At 38.0% G+C, this 22500-nt stretch overlaps 1 protein-coding gene across 5 annotated transcripts in view; it reads right to left on the bottom strand.

Annotated features, from left to right (window-relative positions):
- LOC128247091 (uncharacterized) overlaps positions 1 to 22500 on the bottom strand; it is a 477753-nt gene that overhangs the window by 17101 nt on the left and 438152 nt on the right. For all 5 annotated transcript variants that reach the window (XM_089348258.1, XM_089348254.1, XM_089348253.1 and 2 more), the window contains 3 exons: positions 6828 to 7027; positions 5107 to 5213; positions 1910 to 2057 (listed from right to left, as the gene is read on the bottom strand). In XM_089348258.1, coding sequence (XP_089204384.1) covers positions 1910 to 2057; positions 5107 to 5213; positions 6828 to 7027 — 455 coding nt within the window. The remainder of the gene's footprint in view (positions 1 to 1909; positions 2058 to 5106; positions 5214 to 6827; positions 7028 to 22500) is intronic.

Raw genomic sequence — 22500 nt, 5'->3', positions numbered from 1 at the left:
CGAAACGTTAATTGTTCAGAGACACTGTGGTTTTTAAAAAAATCAATGATATTCTCTGATGAGAATCTAAGCCATTCTATTGATGTCATGCAGCAACTCCATCCCACAGTTTCCTTCTTTTTAATTTATCTCCACTCGTTTTATGAAAGCAGTGATGAGAACTTCAATGACACTGTAGGGGTTTATATACAAGTTGTGATGATATACCTGAACAAAATGGCGGCTTCGATTCAACGCAAGATGAAATAAATAAAATGTTAAAAAATAAAGTGTCACGGGTTCGTTCCTTATTGTAAAATTCGTTGTCTTTTGAAGAAATAATAATCAGCAAAGCCAGCACAACGTGATTTAACCGAATTAGTTTCTTTTGAGAAGAAACTAAAATTTATTCTATTTTATTTTATTTCTCTATGTAATTATAGGAATGACAGTACATGATGTTGTCGGCGGCCACTTGGCGGAATCGTTTGAACGTCGGGTAAATTACTTTGCGGTAATCATTCCCGCTAGGTCATCTGCTCCTTCTGTTCAGATCTCGTTGCGGTCATCTTTGCCTTTCATTCTTTCGTGGTCGATAAATAAAGTACCAGTTCTGTCCCGATTCTTCTCTTTCTTAAAATCTCTTTTTCTCAATTTGTTTCCGTCTGTTTATTTTTCTGGATTATTTTAGCTGCGGATAGATCTAGGGAAGAATTGACTCGCCAAATCTAACAAGAGATGAGGGGGCAAAGCAAAATGCCTTTATCAAGCGTAATTAAAAACCTAATTAGTCTGCGATGACAAATAAGAAACACCAACGGCAAAACGAAATACAGGTACTTGTCGAAAATCTCTTGTCATATTTGTTCTGCCGGAAGTTACAAAGACTCCCTTGACACTCATTATCAGAAATACAGTCAAACGCTGTGCTGGCAGAAACGTTAGCACGCCGGGTGAAATGCTCAGCGGTATTTCGTCTACCGTTACTTTCTGAGTTCAAATTCCGCCGAGGTCGACTTTGCCTTTCATCCTTTCGGGGTCGATAAATTAAGTACCAGTTACGCACTGGGGTCGATATAATCGACTTAATCCGTTTGTCTGTCCTTGTTTGTCCCCTCTGTGTGTAGCCCCTTGTGGGCAGTAAAGAAATAGGTATTTCGTCTACCGTTACGTTCTGAGTTCAAATGCCGCCGAGGTCGACTTTGCCTTTCATCCTTTCAGGGTCAATTAAATAAGTACCAGTTACCCACTGGAGTCGATGTAATCGACTCAATCCCTTTGTCCTCGTTTGTCCCCTTGTGGGCAATAATGGAGTAAGAAATACAGTCAAACACTGGGCTGTCCCGTGGCTAGCCTATAATCACCGTCGCTATTGTTTATCAACGGCGATATCAAATGAAATATGGTAAGATACAATGGATTAGATTAAATATTTTACTCCGGAATTTCCAGTCTTGTGTTAATGTTAAAATACAATCCGGATACGCTCAAATATAAAGACATACCTGTGTGTGTGAGAGGGAGTGTTTGCGTATATACGTGTGTTTGAATGTACGTGTATGAATGCGTGTGTATGAGTGTAAACATGTACATATATTAACATCTACACACACATATGTCTATACATGTATATATGCATGCATGTATGTATGTATGTATGTACGTATGTATGTGTGCGTGTGTCTCTGTATAGATTTACATATATCTATGTAGATATGTCTATACATAAATGTTTGTTATATGTGAACACATACATACATACATACATACATACATCCATACATAGATACATGCATGCATCCATCCATCCATACATACATCCATACGTACGTACATCCATCCATCCATACATACATACATACACACGATTTTTATTGAAACAATTTACAGAGCAGAAAACATGAAGCGATGACATGAAGCGTTCACTCACCTGAGCACGTAGTTTACGCTGACAATGCAGTGTGGCCGAGAAGAGCGACTGTTGTGTACAATTGTGGCATAACTCTGCATCCATACCCAGCCGCCTCCTTTGGCTAAGAACCGGTAGTATTTTGTGGTCACCTGACCTTTCAGAAGAACTGAAGAAAGGGAAAGAAAAAGAAGAGCGGAATATAAATAATCAACATCGTCCCAAATTGATTAATGACTGAATATGGTGATTAATAAAGTATGAACGCCACACCTTCCCATTTACTCGTCTAAGAATAATATGCTTATATATATTTAGATTACCGGTTGAAATGCGAATTGAGAACATAAGTGCAGGAATGAAATTGACTTAGAAACTGCAAACCCAGGGCAAACATTTTTTAGAAACAGGTCGATGTTTTTAATCGTAATATCGTAAAACGAACGCAGGTATAATAATAATAATAATAATAATAATAATAATAATAATAATAATAATAATAATAATAATAATAATAATATTTAAAATATTTACCCTGTGTAGTATATAGTTATATAAATTGTACATATATAATATATATAGTAAATAATGACATAAATTATAATTTATAATATATACCAGGTGGTTCAATCAAGTTAGACATGTCCTGGGCCTGTACTGGACGAAATCTATCAAAGTTATCAAAGTTACATATATAATATATAAACTACATGTGAATAAAATAATACATTGTAAGTGAATATGTGTGAATGTGCATATATGTATGAATGTGTATATGTGTGAATATATGTATGAATGTGTATGTGTATCTGTGTGTGAGCATGCGCCCGAGTAAGTGTGTAATCGTGTAATATATATTTCTACCGTTTTGAGGTCTTTCTATATGTGAGTGTAGATAGGTCTTTGCAAGAAGAGAACTACGAGCAAAGACAGATTGACAGAGACATATCGTGGCGCTCCGTCGCTTACGACGACGAAGGTTCCAATTGATCCGATCAAGGGAGCAGACTGCTCGTGAAATTAACGTGCATGTGGTTGAGCACTCCACAGACACGTGTACTCCTTAACGTAATTCTCGGGGGAGATTCAGCGTGACACAGAGTGACAAGGCTGGCCCCTTTGAAATACAGGTACAACAGAAACAAGAAAGAAGAGTGAGAGAATGTTGTGGTGAAAGAATACAGCAGGGTTTGCCACCACCCCCCTGTCGGAGCCTCATGGAGCTTTAGGTGTTTTCGCTCAATAAACACTCACAACGCCCGGTCTGGGAATCGAAACCGTGATCCTACGACCGCGAGTCCGCTGTCCTAATCACTGAGCCATTGCGCCTCCACACAGAGACAAATAGATAGGTAAGTAAATAGATAGATAGATGGATGGATAGAGAGAGATAGTTAGATATAAATAGATAGAGAGAGAGAGAGAGAGAGAGAGAAAGAGAGAGGGGGAGACAGACAGACAATAAACGACGGTTGTTGAAAAGAAGCAGTGAATTATACGTTTGTGTAAGGGGGAGGGAAGTGGTGCTGTATATCTATTAAGGATATAAGGTTTTAGAGGTGTTTCTATGCGTCACCATAGAAACAGGTCCTAGAGAGGGATATAGATAGATTTAAGGTGGTAGTGCTTGAAAGGGCAGAAAGGGGACGATGATGGGCGGGCATAAATTGTATATTTGATCTAAGTACTTGTCTGATTTCTTTTTTGGGCCGAAGTGTCATATTTTGGGAACGGAAGACCGCGATAAGAGATTTTCGACGTTAGTATTGAGACGAGGGTTAACCATGGATTTAAAATTAACATCAAAGGAGGCAGTTTTTATTATTTTTGTGGGGAGGGGCGTGGGGGGAACCAGATGGCGTTTTCTCTGTAACTTCTTTTTTTTTTTGGTTGTTGATGTTTTTCTTTAAATAAACTAAAATATGAAAATTTTTTTATTATTTCCATGTTCTTTTCGGTTGTTATTGCTTGGTCCCAGTTCAAAGCTGATTAAGTAAAATTAGGATCGAAGGTATTCCAGTCATGACCATCAATGACGAGATTGTTTGCTGCATCCTTCATTTTGATTATTTTGAAATTAGCAGGTTGTCATAAGGATGTCAGGTTAGCAACACCGAATTACCTTCATACATATGTGTGTGTGTGTGTGTGCGTGTGTGTGTGTGTGTGTGTGTGAGTGTGTATATATCCGAATGTCTGTTTTTATGTTCAGTTATAACAAAAAAAAATTTACAGTAATCTGATGTGTTACTCTATACTTCTGTAGAGTACAAATTTATTATTCTTAAATGAAAGTATTATTGACAGTGACTTCGAAGGTTCAGTCACCTAAAGCATCGCCGGACTGTCCGAACAACATTCTTATATTTATATATATATATATATATATATATATATATATATATATATATATATATATATATATATATATATATATATATATATATATATATATATATATATATATATATATATATATTCATAAATATACAGGGATTAGCTTGAGTTGCTTCTCCAACATACTGAAAATTTAGAAATAGCAGTCAAAGTACTACTGATTCCAAACTACTGAACTACTCGGCAAAATTGTTAATTATTAATTCTATTACTAATTGACGATTCCTTGCCCTTATTTCTGTATATATATATATATGTACATATCTTCATTTGAACTTGTCACTTCCTGCAATATATACGAATATATACGCATATATATATATATATATATATATATATATATATATATATATATATATAGATAGATAGATAGATATAGATATAGATATAGATATATGCGCATGCATACATATATTTATGTATATATACATATATATATACTTTGTTTTTGTATTTGGTTCACAATATTCTTGATGTGAATTTGTGTATTGAAATAAATCTTGTCTTGGGAAGGTCATCACATTAATGATAACACATACACTGGTTCAATACTACTTCTTTTGGGTTAGATATTTAATCTAGTTGTAGATTAGAGATATTTAACCAAGTGACTAACAATAAAAAAACTGATAGTTAGCCAAAGCATATGTTATTATTAGTGGTGTATTCACCGTATCAAGACAAGCAAGATACATACATACATTCATACATACATAGACATGTGTGTGTGTGTGTGTCTGTGTGTGTGTGTGTGTGTAAGGTAGCAGTAGTAGTTACAGGAAAATGAGAAGAAAGACGAGTAGGTAGGGTAGTTTACATACGTGTATGGTGGGAGTATCTCATATGGAGAATATCACAGGCGTGTATGTAATGGTATAATGTCTTCTCGATCAGATCTTGCGGTTCATAACCCGTCAGTTGTGCAACCCTGAAATGGAAAATGGACACATGGAGAACATGGGGCAGTTGGAACAAATAATCATACGTAGACACAACTGTGTATACACATACAAATACACATTCATACATAAATACATCACACATAGACACATATATGCATTCGTATATATATATATATATATATATATATATATATATATATATATATATATATATATATATATATATATATATATATATATATAGACAGTTGAAAGATCTCTGTCACAACACGGGACCTTGAAGACTGCTAAAATGTAAGAAAGTATACTAGTCCTTTAATATTCAATATTTAATATTCAATATTTCATTTATTCAATAAGACATTCAATACTTCATTTCATTTTACTATGTATACTATATATTCTATATCCTACATTAATATTATAAGAATATAAATAAAACATAAAAAAAACAGAGTTGGAATTCTTTTTAATAATATATATATATATATATATATATATATATATATACATATATATATATATATATATATATATATATATATATATATATATATATATATATATATATATATATATATATATATATATATATGATATGTATATATATATATATACTTTGATACCTTGATAAGTTTCGGCCAGTATTGGCCTAGGATATGTCTAAGTTGATAGCACCACGTGCCAAAGTCATTCAAATCAGGAATCGGACAACATGGCCCACTCGAGGAGAGAGTTATTGTTTACGGAGACATATCCGGCTGTAGCAGGTTTATCCAGGATTTTTGAAGGAACTTGTCCAAAGACTTCTTGAACTTTATGGGGTCTGTCACTGTTTTAATGTGTTTTGGTGTAATGTTAAAGAGAGCGGGGCCAAATGAGGTGTAATAATAATAATAATAATAATAATAATAATAATAATAATAATAATAATAATAATAATATATATATATATATATATATGGATGTACTGAATTTTCAGGGTTGCCTGACGATCCTGTGCATCCACTGGTGAAACTCTGAGTAGCAAGTGACCTTCGTAAAGGTTAGCTGTCCTGCTAATGTGAATATCTCTTTGAAAATCAAAGAGGATAACTATGGATAACTGCTTCGAAGCTTCCATCATGTATATACAGATTGCAAGATCATATTTATACCAATAATAATTGGTGCCCTTAGTTTGATAATCCGGCTCAGCTTGGATTTCCAGAGAACCACCTAACATCTACATTACAAATACAATCTGTAAGTGGAAGAGTAAAAGTATACAAGACATTTCCCAAGTTTAAAATGTAAATTAGTTTTTGTTATCTACATTTAAATGATGGAGTTTTGTATCTTTGTTAGAAACCAGCGCCTTCTTCAGGGGAAGAATTCAGATAATGAAAAACTGCAGAGAACATACATGCATACATACATACATACATACATACATGCTTACATAAATACATACATACATACATACATACATACATACACACATTCACACGCACTCACACACACATGGACGTGTGGGTTTACAAACCATGGAAAGAGTACTCAATACGAAAGATAGAGCATCTGTTATTGAGTTATAGAAGCTTTAATTTATAAAGGTATATCATGTATTTTACTAATAATGTAGTTTTGACTGTACTCACCTGGCATCTAGAAATATTAGCTTCAAGTCTAAACTGGCTCTGAACATAAACATATTGTTAAACATTTTAATCTCTGTTACAGCGCTAGGTGGCAGTGAATGGCCGACAGCTACCAGACCGACATTTTGGTAGCATCCGTCGTATGGTGAAATATCCATTGTGTATTGCTTGATTTTCAAGTAGCCACTACAATGAATCACCTGTGGAAAAAACGAAAAGAAATAGCGACAGGTTAACATAGTAATTTCGCTAAAAGGAAAACAGGCTTTAACGGCCTTTCAAATTTGAGTTCAAATTATGCATGTCTTTGGTTCATCGAATAGTTTATGAGACGTCTTGGCGCAGCCGTTTTTACGCCGCTTATTTGGCGTCGCTGATTCGACGCCGACATATTTGACATTAGACATTGTAATGTTTCTCACATTCTCTACCCCGCCCCCTCTATATATATATGTATCTGTGTGTGTGTTTGTGTGTGTGCATGTATGTGTGTGTGCTTGTATGTGTGTGTGTGCGTGTGAGTAAGCGTGTGTGCGCGCGCGAGCATCTAGTTACATTTGTATATGTGTAATAATGTTTCTTTGCCTCTCTCTGACTAAATTTAGTATCTGTATCTGTACATTTCTGCGCACGCGTGCATGTCCGTGTGAGCCTCAAGTGCCAAAAAGTACGACCGTTGACACAAATTCAGCCACGACAAATCATTAGTGTCCGAAAAGCGGCGCCCAGTCGTCCTATTCTGCATGCAGTCGAGGGAAGATGTTTTTTTATTATAAAAAAATTACGGAAAATGTTTGTCATTATAGTTGCATATAAGTCGACAGAATCGTTAACATGCCGGACAAAATGCCTAGCAGTATTTCTTCCGGCTTCTTGCGTTCTGGGTTCAAATTCTGCCGGGTTCAATTTTGCATTTCATCTATTTGGGGACGATTAAATAAAGCATGTCAGACACTGGGGTTACTGTAATCAACTGGCCTCCACACCCACCCACTTCCCCAGCATTTCATGCCTTGCACGTAAAATAGAAAGAATTAGAGTTGCATACGCATGCGTATGTATTTTTGTTTGTGATTCCTTCAGTGTGTGTAAGCGTGTGTGTGCGTGACTGTGTGTGTGTGTGCGTGACTGTGAGTGTGCGTGCGTGTGAGCATGTGTGTGCGTGCGAGCGTGTGTGCGCGTGCGAGCGTGTGTGTGCGTGTGCGAGCGTGTGTGTGCGTGCGAGCGTGAGTGTGCGTGACTGTGTGTGTGTGTTTAAGTGAGTGTGCGTGTGTGTGTGGGTGCGTGAGTGTGTGTGTGTGTGTGTGCACTAGAGCGTGAAAGTGCGCAGAGGAGAGTGACAGAGCAGGCGTGTGTGAAATGCGTGAAGAAGGATTTCATTCCCATTTGTTTTTGTTTCTTTCCTTTTATGGCATTCTTCGAGAGAGGCACCGAGTCAACAATGCAAAAAAGAGCAGCAGAAGGGAAAGGAAGGAAGAAAGAAAGAAAGAAAGAAAGAATGAAAGAAAGAAAGAAAGAAAGAAAGAAAGAAAGAAAGCAAGGAAGAAAGAAAGAAAGGAAGGAAGAAAGAAAGAAAGAAAGAAAGGAAGAAAGAAAGAAAGAAAGAAAGAAAGAAAGAAAGGAAGGAAGAAAGAAAGAAAGGAAGGAAGAAAGAAAGTAAGAAAGTAAAAAAGAAAAGGGAAGAAGAAGGAAAAAGACTGAGGTGGCGGTAAAAGAAAATGAGAAGAAAATAAATGAAAAAAGAAGTGCAACAATAATAACAACATAACAAAAACAACAACAACAACAACAATAATAATAATAATAATAATGATAATAATAATGATGATAATAATAAGGACCATAATCCAGATTACCTTTAGGAGATGACTAAAAGCAAACTGAGGAGCTGATTTGTGTTAAGGAATTTTCGGGGTTTCCCCCCGGCCCCTAAAAACGCCAACATTGTAATGTCAATCAGTTTGTGGAGTGGAAAGTATTGCAATAAGTTTAATCAAACAGCCACAAGGTAGACTGCACTTGCTGGCGTAAATCATTTGACATTAGTCTGATGACCTATCGTGGTACCAAGATGCATTTCTTCTGTTGCACACCATCGTCGTCGTCGTCATCATCATCATCATCATCATTAGTAGCAGCAATAGCATGATATCTTCACCGTCACCACAATTAATGCTAAGGCGGTAAAATTCGAGCGATTGTCCTCACATTTTGTATATTGGGACTCTTATTTTAATTTCAGTTTTCTTTTTTTATCATGGGAAAAGGAGGCCAGAAGGTCAGGGTAGTCAGGATGTCAGGAGGTCAATGATGGTTTTACAAACAACTTAAATTGTTATTTACATAAACCTTTAATAACAATGTCTGGTGTATTAACAATAATCCTGTTTTTTCTCTCGTTCATAATGGAACCGTTCCAGAGTGTGTTCTGATCAAGGATGTTCCCTTAACCTGGAACATGCTTACAAACCTACATTGTCCAGCAGAAATTGACCAACCTAATTAAGCCAATTTACACCACTACATTCGACAAATATCCAGCGCTTATCTTCAGTGTTGATTTACCGTTTCCTTAGACAGTCCACGACACCAAATATTTTGATAATTCAATCGCTTTCATTTTTACGAGGATATGCATTGCACCACAGCCCGATCCGCTGCCGCCGCTGCTGCTGCTATGAAACAATGTAATTCACACTTAATCACCTTCATTCTGTCGACCAGAATGACAATAGTTTCCTGGATGTCCTTTCGTATTTTCTTAGACACATCTCAAAAACCTGGGCGACCATTGATTTACTTCTCTACTTTGTTGTATCTTTTACTTGTTTCACTCATTTCATTGCGGCCATGCTGGGGCACCACCTTGAAGACGTTTAGTCGAAAGAATCGGCTGCTGTACTTAATCTTTTAAAGTCTGGTACTTATTCAGTCAGTCTGTTATGCCGAAACGCTAGGTTGCAGGGACGTAGACACAACACTGGTTGTCAAACAGTTGTGGGTGACAAACACAGACACAACCACTCACACAAACGCACACACATACACACACACACACACACACACACACACACACATATATATATATATATATATATATATATATATATATATATATATATATATATATATATATATATATATGATATATATTTATGCAAGTATATATACACATATATACATGGGATCAAGGCAAAATGGGTGCCCAGAATTAGACAGGCTTGGAGGAGAAGGGTGTGGAAGCTTAAAGACCCTGCAAACGGACAGAGACTTAGAGACAAGTTACTTGAAGCATTTAACGAAATAGAAGGGGATATAGCATCATACAACGTGGAAGACAATTGGAGATTTCTGTGGGACAACCTGTTGAAAGCCACCGACCAGATTTGTGGGTGGTGTAAGGTCCCCTCCCGACCCAGAGTAACGTGGTGGTGGAACAAGGAGGTAGACAGGGCTATTAGACAAAAGAAACAGGCTTGGAAGGACTGGAAGAACGGTGGTAGCAGGGAATTGTACCAATGTGCCAGAAGGGAGGCTAGGCGACAGGTTTATTTAGCCAGAGGGGAAGCAGATAAGGAAAGATTTGCCAATGTTCTGCGCCGTGAGGACCAAAGACTCGAGGTATTTCGTGTTGCAAGACAGTGTAGGAGAGAGAATAGTGATGTTGTAGGAGAGAAATGTGTTCGCATGGATGATGGTACGCTTGCATTAAATGAGGATGCAAAGAAAGAGGTCTGGAGATGCCACTACGATAGATTGCTTAATAAAGAGAATGAATGGGAGAAAGAGAGCCTGCCGTATGTCGACCCAATAGAGGGACCAGCTATCCGAGTTGATAGTACCAGGGTAGATAAAGCAATTAAGAGTATGAAGACCGGGAAAGCCCCCGGCCCATCAGGAATCACTGCAGAGATGCTCAAAATATCTGGCAGTGTTGGCTATAGCCTAGTCACCCGTATTACGAACCAGGTGATACACGAAGGAGTCATACCCAATGACTGGTGTAGCAGCATCATAGTCAACTGCTACAAAGGTAAAGGTGACGCTTTAGATACAAATAATTACAGAGGCATCAAGCTGTTAGATCAGGTTATGAAAGTTACAGAGAGGGTCATAGCCCAACTAATTAGGGAGCGAATCAATTTAGATGAGATGCAGTTTGGGTTCGTGCCAGGTAAAAGCACTACTGATGCCTTATTTCTAGTGAGACAGTTGCAGGAGAAATACCTAGCTAAGGATAAACCTCTGTACCTTGCTTTCGTTGACATGGAGAAAGCCTTTGACAGTGTCCCCCGATCCCTTATCTGGTGGTCAATGAGGAAACTTGGGATAGAAGAATGGTTAGTGAGAGCTGTGCGAGCCATGTACAGAGATGCTGCCAGTAAGGTGAGGGTTGGAAATGAGTACAGCAATGAATTCCGGGTAGAGGTAGGGGTCCACCAAGGTTCCGTCCTCAGCCCCCTCTTATTTACCATAGTCCTCCAGGCAATCACAGAGGAGTTCAAGACAGGTTGCCCCTGGGAGCTCCTCTATGCTGATGACCTTGCCCTAATTGTGGAGTCACTATCAGAACTAGAGGAGAAGTTTCAGGTGTGGAAGCAAGGTCTAGAATTGAAGGGCCTTAGAGTCAACCTAGCTAAAACCAAAATCCTAATAAGTAGGAAGGTAGATAAAACACAAACCCCTTCAGGTAGATGGCCCTGCTCAGTATGTAGAAAAGGAGTAGGTAGTAACTCTATAAGATGTACCCGGTGCAAGCTATGGACACATAAGAGGTGCAGCAACATCAAAGGCAGGTTAACTAGCTAGTTAGTTTTTGTTTGTGGCAGATGTTCAGGTGCAATAAAGACTGTAAACAAACAGGAAACAACTTCTATCTCATTCCAGGGTGAAAAACTAGAGGTAGTCGATAGCTTCCGCTATCTGGGCGACCAAGTTAATAGTGGGGGTGGGTGCGCTGAAAGTGTAGCTACTAGAATAAGAATAGCCTGGGCAAAGTTTAGAGAGCTCTTACCCCTGCTGGCGACAAAGGGACTCTCACTCAGAGTAAAAGGCAGACTGTATGACGCATGCGTACGAACAACCATGCTACATGGCAGTGAAACATGGGCTGTAACTGCTGAGGACATACGTAAGCTCGCAAGGAATGAAGCCAGTATGCTCCGTTGGATGTGTAATGTCAATGTGAATACCCGTCAGAGTGTAAGTATCTTGAGAGAAAAGCTGAACATTAGAAGCATCAGTTGTGGCGTGCAAGAGAGACGATTGCGCTGGTATGGACATGTGGTGAGAATGGATGAGGATAGCTGCGTGAAAAAGTGCCACACCCTAACAGTTGAGGGAACCCGTGGAAGAGGTAGGCCCAGGAAGACCTGGGCTGAGGTGGTGAGGCAAGACCTTCGCACATTGGGCCTCACCGAGGCGATGACTACTGACCGAGACCTTTGGAAATGTGCTGTGCGTGAGAAGACCCGGCAAGCCAAGTAAGATCGTTGCCAGTGCCCCTGGACTGGTTCTTGTGCGGGTGGCACATGAGATGCACCATTTTGAGCGTGGCCGTTGCCAGTACCGCCTGACTGGCTCCCGTAGGATTTTCGAGCGAGATCGTTGCCAGTGCCCCTGGACTGGCTTGTGCGGGTGGCACATAAAAGACACCATTTCGAGAGTGGCCGTTTTCGTGCGGGTGACACGTAAAAGCACCCACTACACTCTCTGAGTGGTTGGCGTTAGGAAGGGCATCCAGCTGTAGAAACTCTGCCAAATCAGACTGGAGCCTGGTGTTGCCATCCGGTTTCACCAGTCCTCAGTCAAATCGTCCAACCCATGCTAGCATGGAAAGCGGACGTTAAACGATGATGATGATGATGATGATACATATATATATATATATATATATATATATATATATATTAATAATATACATATACACGTGCTTTTTACGTGCTTTTATATATATATCCACTCATAAGGTTCGTTTTTATAATTTCATTATTATATGTAACCCTCCACACTTTGCATGTCACCCTCATCCTTCGCCCTGTGGCAAATAAATTAAATCATTATTATTTTTGTTGTTGTTGTTGTTATTGTTGTTGTTGTTGATGTTGTTTTTAATATCATTATCGTCGTCTTCCTTAGCGACTACGACAGCAACTCTAGCATGAAAATCCATGGCGTGTGTGTTCAACAATACAAACTAAGCCCCTTGTAAACAGAATGAGGGAACCCATTTCACATTGGTTACGTCACTTTCGCTCATTAATATATTATGCATCGCGCATATTCTCACTTCCGCTTCTTTACTTCCGGCTGCTTCTCCAGTTTTTGCTTCTGTAAAAATGATCGTCGCAATACAAAGTTATTTCTCTTTTAACGTTGCGTAATTTACATTTTTGCATTGTGTGGTTTTTCCCTAAAATATCTTTGCTGTTCAATCTCCCAAACATCAACAAATCTCTTATTTTAATATATTTATTTTTTATTTTACTGCTAAAGAGGTCGACACATCAAACAATTAGAACATAAGGATTAGGACTTTGTTGATGAGCCGAGGGTTATATTGTCAGTCTTGGCATGTGCATGTGTGTATACCTATAATATACATACATACATACATACATATATATATATATATATATATATGTATATGTATATATATATATATATATATATATATATATATATATACAGGTATATATATATATAAATATATATAAATACATATATATATATATATATACATATATATATATATAATTTTTTTTTTTTTTTCTTTTCAAAGTTTCATGCTGATATCTTTATGTATATATATTATATATATATGTATATATATTCGCAATATATTCGCAATATAATAAAATTGAAATTATGGTGAAGTGGTATTAAGAAGAGCCAAAGCTTGTATGATAAGAACGTATATAACAGTAACAACAGCTATAGCAACAACAACAATAAATAAACTAATTTTCTACATTAAATTTATGGTAAAATATTTGAGACGTTTTTAACCCATTTTCTCTTCAGTTTTTCTTGCTGATCTCGTTCTTTTCAGTTTTGTTATGATTTTTAATTATCATCATCATCATCATCATCATCATAATCATTATTATTATTATTATTATTATTATTATTATTATTATTATTATTATTATTATTATTATTATTATCATCATCATCATTGTTGTTATTATTATTTTCAATATTGAAATTCTTCAAGCTGCCTATCCGACTACTCTTTGCAACATTCTTAGCATTCTACCACTCTTTTGTAATTTGATTGCATCTCCCACCACCCACCACCACCACCACCACACCGCCCAAGAAAACAACAATATGAACAAGATTAAATGAATGAGTGGAGGATGTCGACGACGACGACGATGATGATGATGATGAATGTAGCAATACTACTACTACTACTACTACTACTACTACTACTAATAATAATAATAATAATAATAATAATGATAATAATAATAATAATAAATATTAATAATGATTGTGGTAGTTGAAATAATAATAGAATTTTGTAATTAAATTGTTTCATAAAATAAGATAGAATACAACATACGCATACATATGTATGTATGTTTGTATGTATGTGTGTATGATTGTATATATTATATATAGTAAAATAACAAAAAGAAAAACCTACGTTATAACAAAATGAATTTTAAAGAACGCCATTGCATCAAAAGAAGATGAGGGCGAGGAATTTGAAAAAATAATTGGATAATAAAATTGTCAATTGAACACCATTTAGCCATATTGCTTTTGGCTTGGTGCCATCTCATTTGCATATCGTAGCTAAATGGTAATGTTGTTGTTGTTGCTGTTGTCGTTTTTAATAAACAATGAAACCAATAAGGGCCACGGCGAAACAATGGAGGAAACAAAACATATTCACTTTTCATTTACATCCACAGCTTAGATGCTCCATGGCTTCAGGTTTGGTCAGGCAGCGCGGCACCGCGAGCGAGTGCCTTCGACAATGGACGCAAAGTGATCAATGCCTTTGGAAGTGAATTTGGTCGACGGAGAACCTATAGCAAGCATACATACATACACTTACATACATACATACATACATGCATGTATACATACATACACACATACATACATCCATCATGCATGATGGCAATGATGGCTGTCCACCCATGACCAATTAAGGTCATCACTGATCATTGCCTATGCAAAATGCCAACAATCTCTGTGCATGATGTTATTTCACCAGCAATCGGCTTCATCCGGTTTCGCGCCCGCGGATTTCATGCTCATATATATTTATGATACGTCATCCCCGATCCCCGGGATGTGGGCAACTAATGCATTTAGCCATCTATTCTGAGGACGATGTACTTTGTTTGAGGAATGAAGTGACAGATGTATCATGGCTCATGTATATTGATGTGATGTTTATTTATCTACTTTAGAGACATATTATAAAGTTTACACCTAATTGCATCATGTGCGTTGTAATATCTGCAATTTGCAGGGTATGTTGAAACAGCTGTAAGAATAAGATTATTTCGTAAAATTATGTAATAATATAACAACTTATACAAATATAATTCATACATTCGTGGCTGTGTAGTAAGTAGCTTGCTTACCAACCAAATGGTTCTCCAAATTCAGTCCCACTTAGGGGTAGCTTAGGCAAGTGTCTTCTGCCATAGTCTCGTGCCAACCAAAACCTTCTTAGTGGATTTGGAAAACGGAAACTGAAAGAAGCTCGTGTGTGTGTGTGTGTGTGTGTGTGTGTGTTTGTGTGTCTGTGTTTGACCCCCCCCCCCAACATCGCTTGACAACCGATGCTGGTGTGTCTACGTCCCCGTAACTTCGCGGTTCGGCAAAAGATATATATATATATATATAGGTATCTATCTGTCTGTCTGTATGTATGTATGTCTGTCTGTATGTATGTGTGTATGCACGCACGTATGTATGTGTGTGCAGATTTGTATGTCTTCTTTTATGTATGTATTTTCATGCATATAGCTACATATCTAGACATGCTCATATATACTTAAATGATAAATTTATGCAAAGTTGTACAGATTTTTACAGTTCCAGTGATGGATTGGATCTGTAGTCTTCGAATCAACTTTCTTCTATCTGGTCTTCAGAAGCCTAATTTCTCAAGGGTGGTATTTAAACAGTGTGTTACATATCTCAGGGCCCCAATAATTACAGGTATAAACCTGAACTTGTAATCTGGATAGAGTAACTGCAGATTTCTCAATAGTTCAGCATGGGTGTTCTCTTTTTCACTGATCTTCACCTTTATGTTAACATCCTCTGGGCAGCTAATTTCCACAACTGCACACAGTTTCTCTTCTCTACCCCAAATCATTATCTCAGATCTGTTGTGTAAACATTCTATTGAGGTCTCCACTGGAACATTCCACCAGTATTCCTTTTTATTATGAATGGCCATGTATGTATGTATGTATGTATGTATGTATGTATGTATGTATGTGCATGTATGAACGTATTAATTTTCCTCAAAATGTTCTACAATTTTATGACGTTATGTTATGATCTGGCTACATACACAAGAACGGGCTTTGATTGTTGAACTGACGGTACCATTAGAAGGCAATATAGAGTTGATACATAAAAGGATGGCTCTAGAATTGGAAGGACTTAAGAATCATGTGGGGAGGAGAGGAGCAATGAACTGTGCTTTGAATAAAGGTCGGAAACTGTGGACTTATCGCTGAATCCAGTATGGCTCATTTGCTATGCATTTCACACATAGCGTTTCCTACTCTTCGTAATTTTACTCGGGAAGGCGTGTAACCTAGTGGTTTGGGTGCTGCATCCACGAACGAAAGATCAAGGTTTCAAATCGTGGTTTCGCTCGAAAGATCAAGTTTTCGCTCGAAAGATCGAGGTTTCGATGCCAGGAACGGTGGTGCGTTATGTTCTTCATTTCACGTCGCTCCAGTTCTCTCAGTTGTAAATGGATAACACTGGAGTGGTTTGGAGTCCCGTGCAGGGGGAATCTTATGATCTCGGACATTTAGACGCTATAGAAACCGGGTAACCAGCTCGGTGAATCCTAAGACTCGAAACACTAATGTCAACGGGATTGACATTTTACTACCACCATTCATTGTGTAGTTCTCTCTGTTTCTCTCTATTTCTCCCCCTCTCTCTCTCTCTCTCTCTCTCTCTCTCTCTCTCTCTCTCTCTATCTCCCTCTCCTGTCAAGCTCTGTATTTGCCTCTACTACCACAAATGTAGACGTAGAAATACACACATTTATACAGAATCCCGTCCACACACGGACGCACAGGCGCACGCGCAGAATTATTTAACACACTCTCATGCATGCGCTCACATTCGCGTACTCTTTCCGGTTACTTTTCACCTTCCGTTCTGTCCCTCATTTTTCCCTTATCTGTCTCTTTCACCCCCATCTCTCTCTCTCTCTGTCTGTCTTTCTTTTTTGCTCTCTCACTCTCCCCCACTCTCCTCCCTCTTTTCTCCCTTACACATTTACATAGAAACATATATTGCATCTACAGAATCAAATACCTTTATGCAAGATCACGCACGTACACACACACACACGTACACACTCACACATACACACATATACACACAAACGCATACACGTTCACTCGCCCTTGTGAGCGCGCACGCACACACGTCCTCTGCTTCTGGTTTTCTTCCAACGTTAGTTCTCTGTCATTGATCTTCTTGTCTTGTTGCTGCTGCTGCTGCTACTATTACTACTACTACTACTACTACTACTACTACTACTACTACTACTACTACTTATATACATAGGAACACAAACTTATGCATTCTGCTCCCACTACTTTCTACATGTCATTTTCTCTGTTTCGCTCTCCTCCTCCTCCTCCTCCTCCTCCTCCTCCTCCTGTGTCTCCCTCTCTCTCCCTCCCACCTCTGTCTCTTTCTCTCTCTTTCTTTCTCTTTCTCTCTCTTTCTCTCTTCCTACCTCTGTCTCTTTCTCTCTCTCTCTCTCTCTCTTCCTATCTCTCTCTCTCTCTCTGCCTTCTCACCTCTGTCTCCTTCTCTGTCTCTTTCTCTCTCTCTCTCTCTCCCTTCCTCTCTCTCTCTCTCTGTTTCATCTTCTACACTCAGCCAATATTCCATTCCCTTAATTGACCACAACTTCATTATTTTGACATTTGTTATGGATCGTACGAATAGCAAAACAAGGTCATCGACCCCCTAATGTCTTTATAATGCATTCAATTACCATACTTCACACTAAACAATGGCAAGTAAAACACCTTACATGTAAACACAAAAAAACAAAGAAATAACAGCACAAAAGTAAAATTCACCAAACCACCACCACCACCACCACCACCACCACCACCACAATTACAATAGCAACAACAGCAACAATAACCCAAACATAATTTTAGAATGAAAGCAGTCGACAGCTTGTTCTGCCTTTCTTTGTTACCAAAACCACCTCGATTCCACAAAACCAATATTTCTATTCTATTTAACGCCCCAAAATATATTCGTGAAAAGAGACGCACTTTATGTACTCTCTCTCTCTCTCTCTCTCTCTCTCTCTCTCTCTCTCTCTCGCCCCTCCCCTCATATCTCTCACTCGGTCTAACTCTCACTTCATTCCCCTCTCACACATCTACTTCTTTCTCTCTCCCTCTCTTTCTCTCTGTTATCAGTCGTTCTAACTTCTTATTTATTTGGTCCTATCAGCTTCACAAATGCAAACACCACGTATACGTGTGTGTGTGTGTGTGTGTGTGTGTGTGTGTGTGTACGTGTACAGTCGAGCACAAAATAGATATATCCCTTAAATAAAAAATAAAACTTACTCAATTAAATACTTGTGTTGATGTATATCTATGCATGTGTGTATGTATGTGCGTGTATATATATATATATATATATATATATATATACGTTTATATACAAAAATGTATGTGTATGCATATATATGCATATGTATATGAATATATGTGTGTGTGTGTATGCATATATGCATATATGTATGTGTGTATTTAACGTACATGTATACACCCAACCGAGTTTAATTGAGTAAGCTATATTTTGTAAAATTATATGTAAAAACATGTAAATACATACGTCCCACAGATACACACGCACTCACAGGCGCGCGCGCACACACACATACACACGCACAAAGCGCACGTGCGTTGATTTAATATCTTTTTAATAAATAATTATATGCTTGTGAGTTATGCCATGACACAACTTTTTATTTTCATAAGATATACTTGTTTGTTTGTTTGTTAGTTGCTGCTGTTTTCATTTTATTGCATTGTCCGTGTTATTGTTGTTGTTTTTGTCACCGGAAAGGGCCGCCCGTTGCAACGAGGAGCCGATAACAACGAGACCAATTTCTGTGTAAGGTCTCTCAGCTTCAGGTTTTACTCACCACCTCGTCGCTCCACCCCGTCTCACCTCAACGAAACACCACTACCGTTCATGTCCGATCGTCGACGACGACGACATATTTCAATCATATAATTTAGTTTGTAGTGCGGAAAAAACACAACAATAAAAATAAGATAAAATAAAGACAATGAACGTTCCCGTTATAGACAAAGATCTTCCGCTAAACCATCATCGCGGAAGGGGATTAATGTTTGCCGATCAAACGTTCGGCATCTGATCTATAACAAACACCTGGTATCAAAGTGTACACTGAGCCTCATTGTAATTGTACTGCCCACCCCCACCATCCCCCACACGTACACACACACACACACACGCACATATACGCACATATCCACGTCCATACATATACACACATACACACCTACGCTCTTTGTTTACGTGCGGATGCATTCGTTTTCAAACACGACGCTCTTCAGACTTATAAAAACAGACAAATAGCATCGATCGAACTAACGAGAAACCCTCCACAACGTCGTCGCTGGATCTGCTAGAAATAACAATGAAATCTCATTCAAAGGTGTTGTCTTCTGTAAAGTCAGAGCACATAAAACAAAATCGTCCTTCATATACCTAAACAGGTGGGATGGCCATGGGGGAATGTCTATTTTGGCTGACCTGTTGTTATGTATCGGTAACAGAGAAATTTACCTCAAATAACACTTTATTGCTTTTATAAGAACGGATACATTGGGTAATGTAGCCCGAGATACACTATGTCGAGATACAAACATTGGCTAATGTAGTCCTAGATACACTACTCCGGATAGATACATTGGATGACGTAGTGCTTGATGCACCATGTTTGAAAAGGAAAGTAAGACATGAATGGCACAGCTAGAACGCCTTTTTGTTATAGATGTGCTTTGATCAAGACCTACCCATGGCTAAATATCAATAACATCAGCGTAATTTATAAATTTCTTGAGCAGAAAAAATGCCGAGGATTTATTTGAAAAACGAGGAAGCTGTGATATTCATCCCTTTCCCACAGAAATTAATTCCGTATGGAATGCAACAAGCAACTAGAAATTGAATCCGGGTTCTAAGTATGATCCTGACATGCTTGGAATTTTAACCGGGAGCTGGCAACATGTAATAATAATAATAATAATAATAATAATAATAACAAATTTGGTTGGTTGAAATGGTTTATTTTAAGGACTAAGGTCAAGAGAGGAGGGACAGCGCCCATAACACTTTTTCAGGACTTCTAAGAAATAGAGAAGAAAGTTATATCGAGATTAGAGAATAATACATCGACAGAGAGAATTTCTGTCAGACAGATCACGTGACGATCACGTGAAACCAGACGATGTATTAAGTCTACCTCTCAAGAACAACAGCGTTCTCGGTGAAGGGTTTCCACACAGTTTCCACATACCAACTTTCATTCACAATGCTTTCGTTGACCTGAACAATTGCCCGAGGTGTTTTGGAGTGAGACTGAATCAAAAACCACAGAAACCGTGATCAAGTGAAACAAAACCCTTACACACACACACACACATACACACACACACACGCGCGCGCGCGCGCACACACACATACATACATACATACACACATACATACATACATACATACATACATACATACATATTACATACATATTACATACATATTACATACATATTACATATGTAGCTGGAATATTTAGAAATCGAAGCCGGATCACTATCCGATGCAAAAAATACACCTCAAGAATCCGATCGCGATTAGCTAAAATATCGCCAACGTCATCAAAGAATCTGACCATCAGAGACTTCATGTGGAATGGGATCTAACAACAGTTTCATCGTTTCATCTCTGGCGCGCTTTTTCTGACCAACACCACAACGGCAGTCAGCAGACAGTTGCAGAACAGTGACCAAGCCAGAGCGCAATTACAAAAAAAAAAAAAACAGAAAGAGAAAAAACCGACAGCAACATACAATGACCAGCTAACATAAACAAAAAGAACGAGGACTCGCGACCGCGACTACCATGATAACTAGTCCAAGAGCTATGAACTCCGCTCCACCTCGGTGCTGGTGGTAACGACAACATTTTTGTTTACGATAAAAATAAGTATTTTTTATTACGTCCTGTGTAAACAAACATGAGTTTGTTTTTGAAGTGTTGAAATGTAGAACAAGTAGAAAGATAAAAAAATTTTCAGTACGTAAATAATGAACAGTATATATAAAGGATAAAATCCTTTTAAGGGCAGAAAGATTTGCCGGCAACTGACCAAGAGTCTCGAACTTACAACCGTCCAATGTTCGGTTGGAGTGCTCTACTCTTTAAGCCAAACTGCCGACCGGCAAATTCCTCTTTTATATATATTGTTCAGTATTTACGTGTTGAAAAAATATGCCCTTCTACTTGTTCTACAATACATTTCAACGCTGCGAAATAAAACTTATGTTTGTCTGGGTAGGTCTTGATTCAAGCACATCTATAACAAAAAGGCGTTCTAGCTGTGCCATTCATATCTTATTTTCCTTTGACGTAATCTGTTTGACATCTAACGTTTCTTGATGACCTCTAAAATTGCAGAAGAATTTGCCGGTCGGCAGTTTGGCTTAATGGGACGAGCACTCCAAGCGGATATTAAAGGGGTGTGAGTTCGATTCTCATGGCTGGTGCCGGCAAATTTTCCTGTTCTTAAAAGGATTTTATCTCTTATACTATTCAGTATTTACGTGTTGAAAAAAAGATATTTGTTTACTTGTTTTATTTATTTTATTATTCAAGATCTCAAACAGATTTCAGAGTTCTTTATCGTAGGACACACATATACATACCCATATAGAATATACAGCAAACAGTGCCCCCTGATGTCAGTACACACATTATGTAGATTACACTCAATACAATATATCAATATGAAAATAAATATTGCAGTCGATTGTGTATTGAAAATATGGAATGGAAATAAGATTACGTAAATGATGATGATGTTGATTATCCTTTCTACTCAGACCCGAAAATTTGGCGGTGGGGATAAGCCGATTACATCAACTCCAGGACTGAACTGGTGCTTATTTTATCGAACCCCCGAAAGAATGGAAGTCCAAGTTGACCTTGTCAGAATTTGAACTCAGAGCTTTAAGACAAACGAAATGTCACTGTTCATCTTGACTGTCGTGCTTAGGATTCTGCCGGCTCATTAGAATTAGTATCGTGAGCACGGCCTAAGCGAGGTGATCTGAAGCGGACCACTGAAAGCTTGACCATTGCTGCACAAGACCAG

The sequence above is a fragment of the Octopus bimaculoides genome, chromosome 2 (genome assembly GCF_046866305.1).
Source record: "Octopus bimaculoides isolate indiv1 chromosome 2, ASM4686630v1, whole genome shotgun sequence".
NCBI classification, from domain to species: domain Eukaryota; kingdom Metazoa; phylum Mollusca; class Cephalopoda; order Octopoda; family Octopodidae; genus Octopus; species Octopus bimaculoides.
The sequence above is the reverse complement of the archived record's forward strand: the minus strand, read 5'-3'. Positions and strand labels throughout refer to the sequence as shown.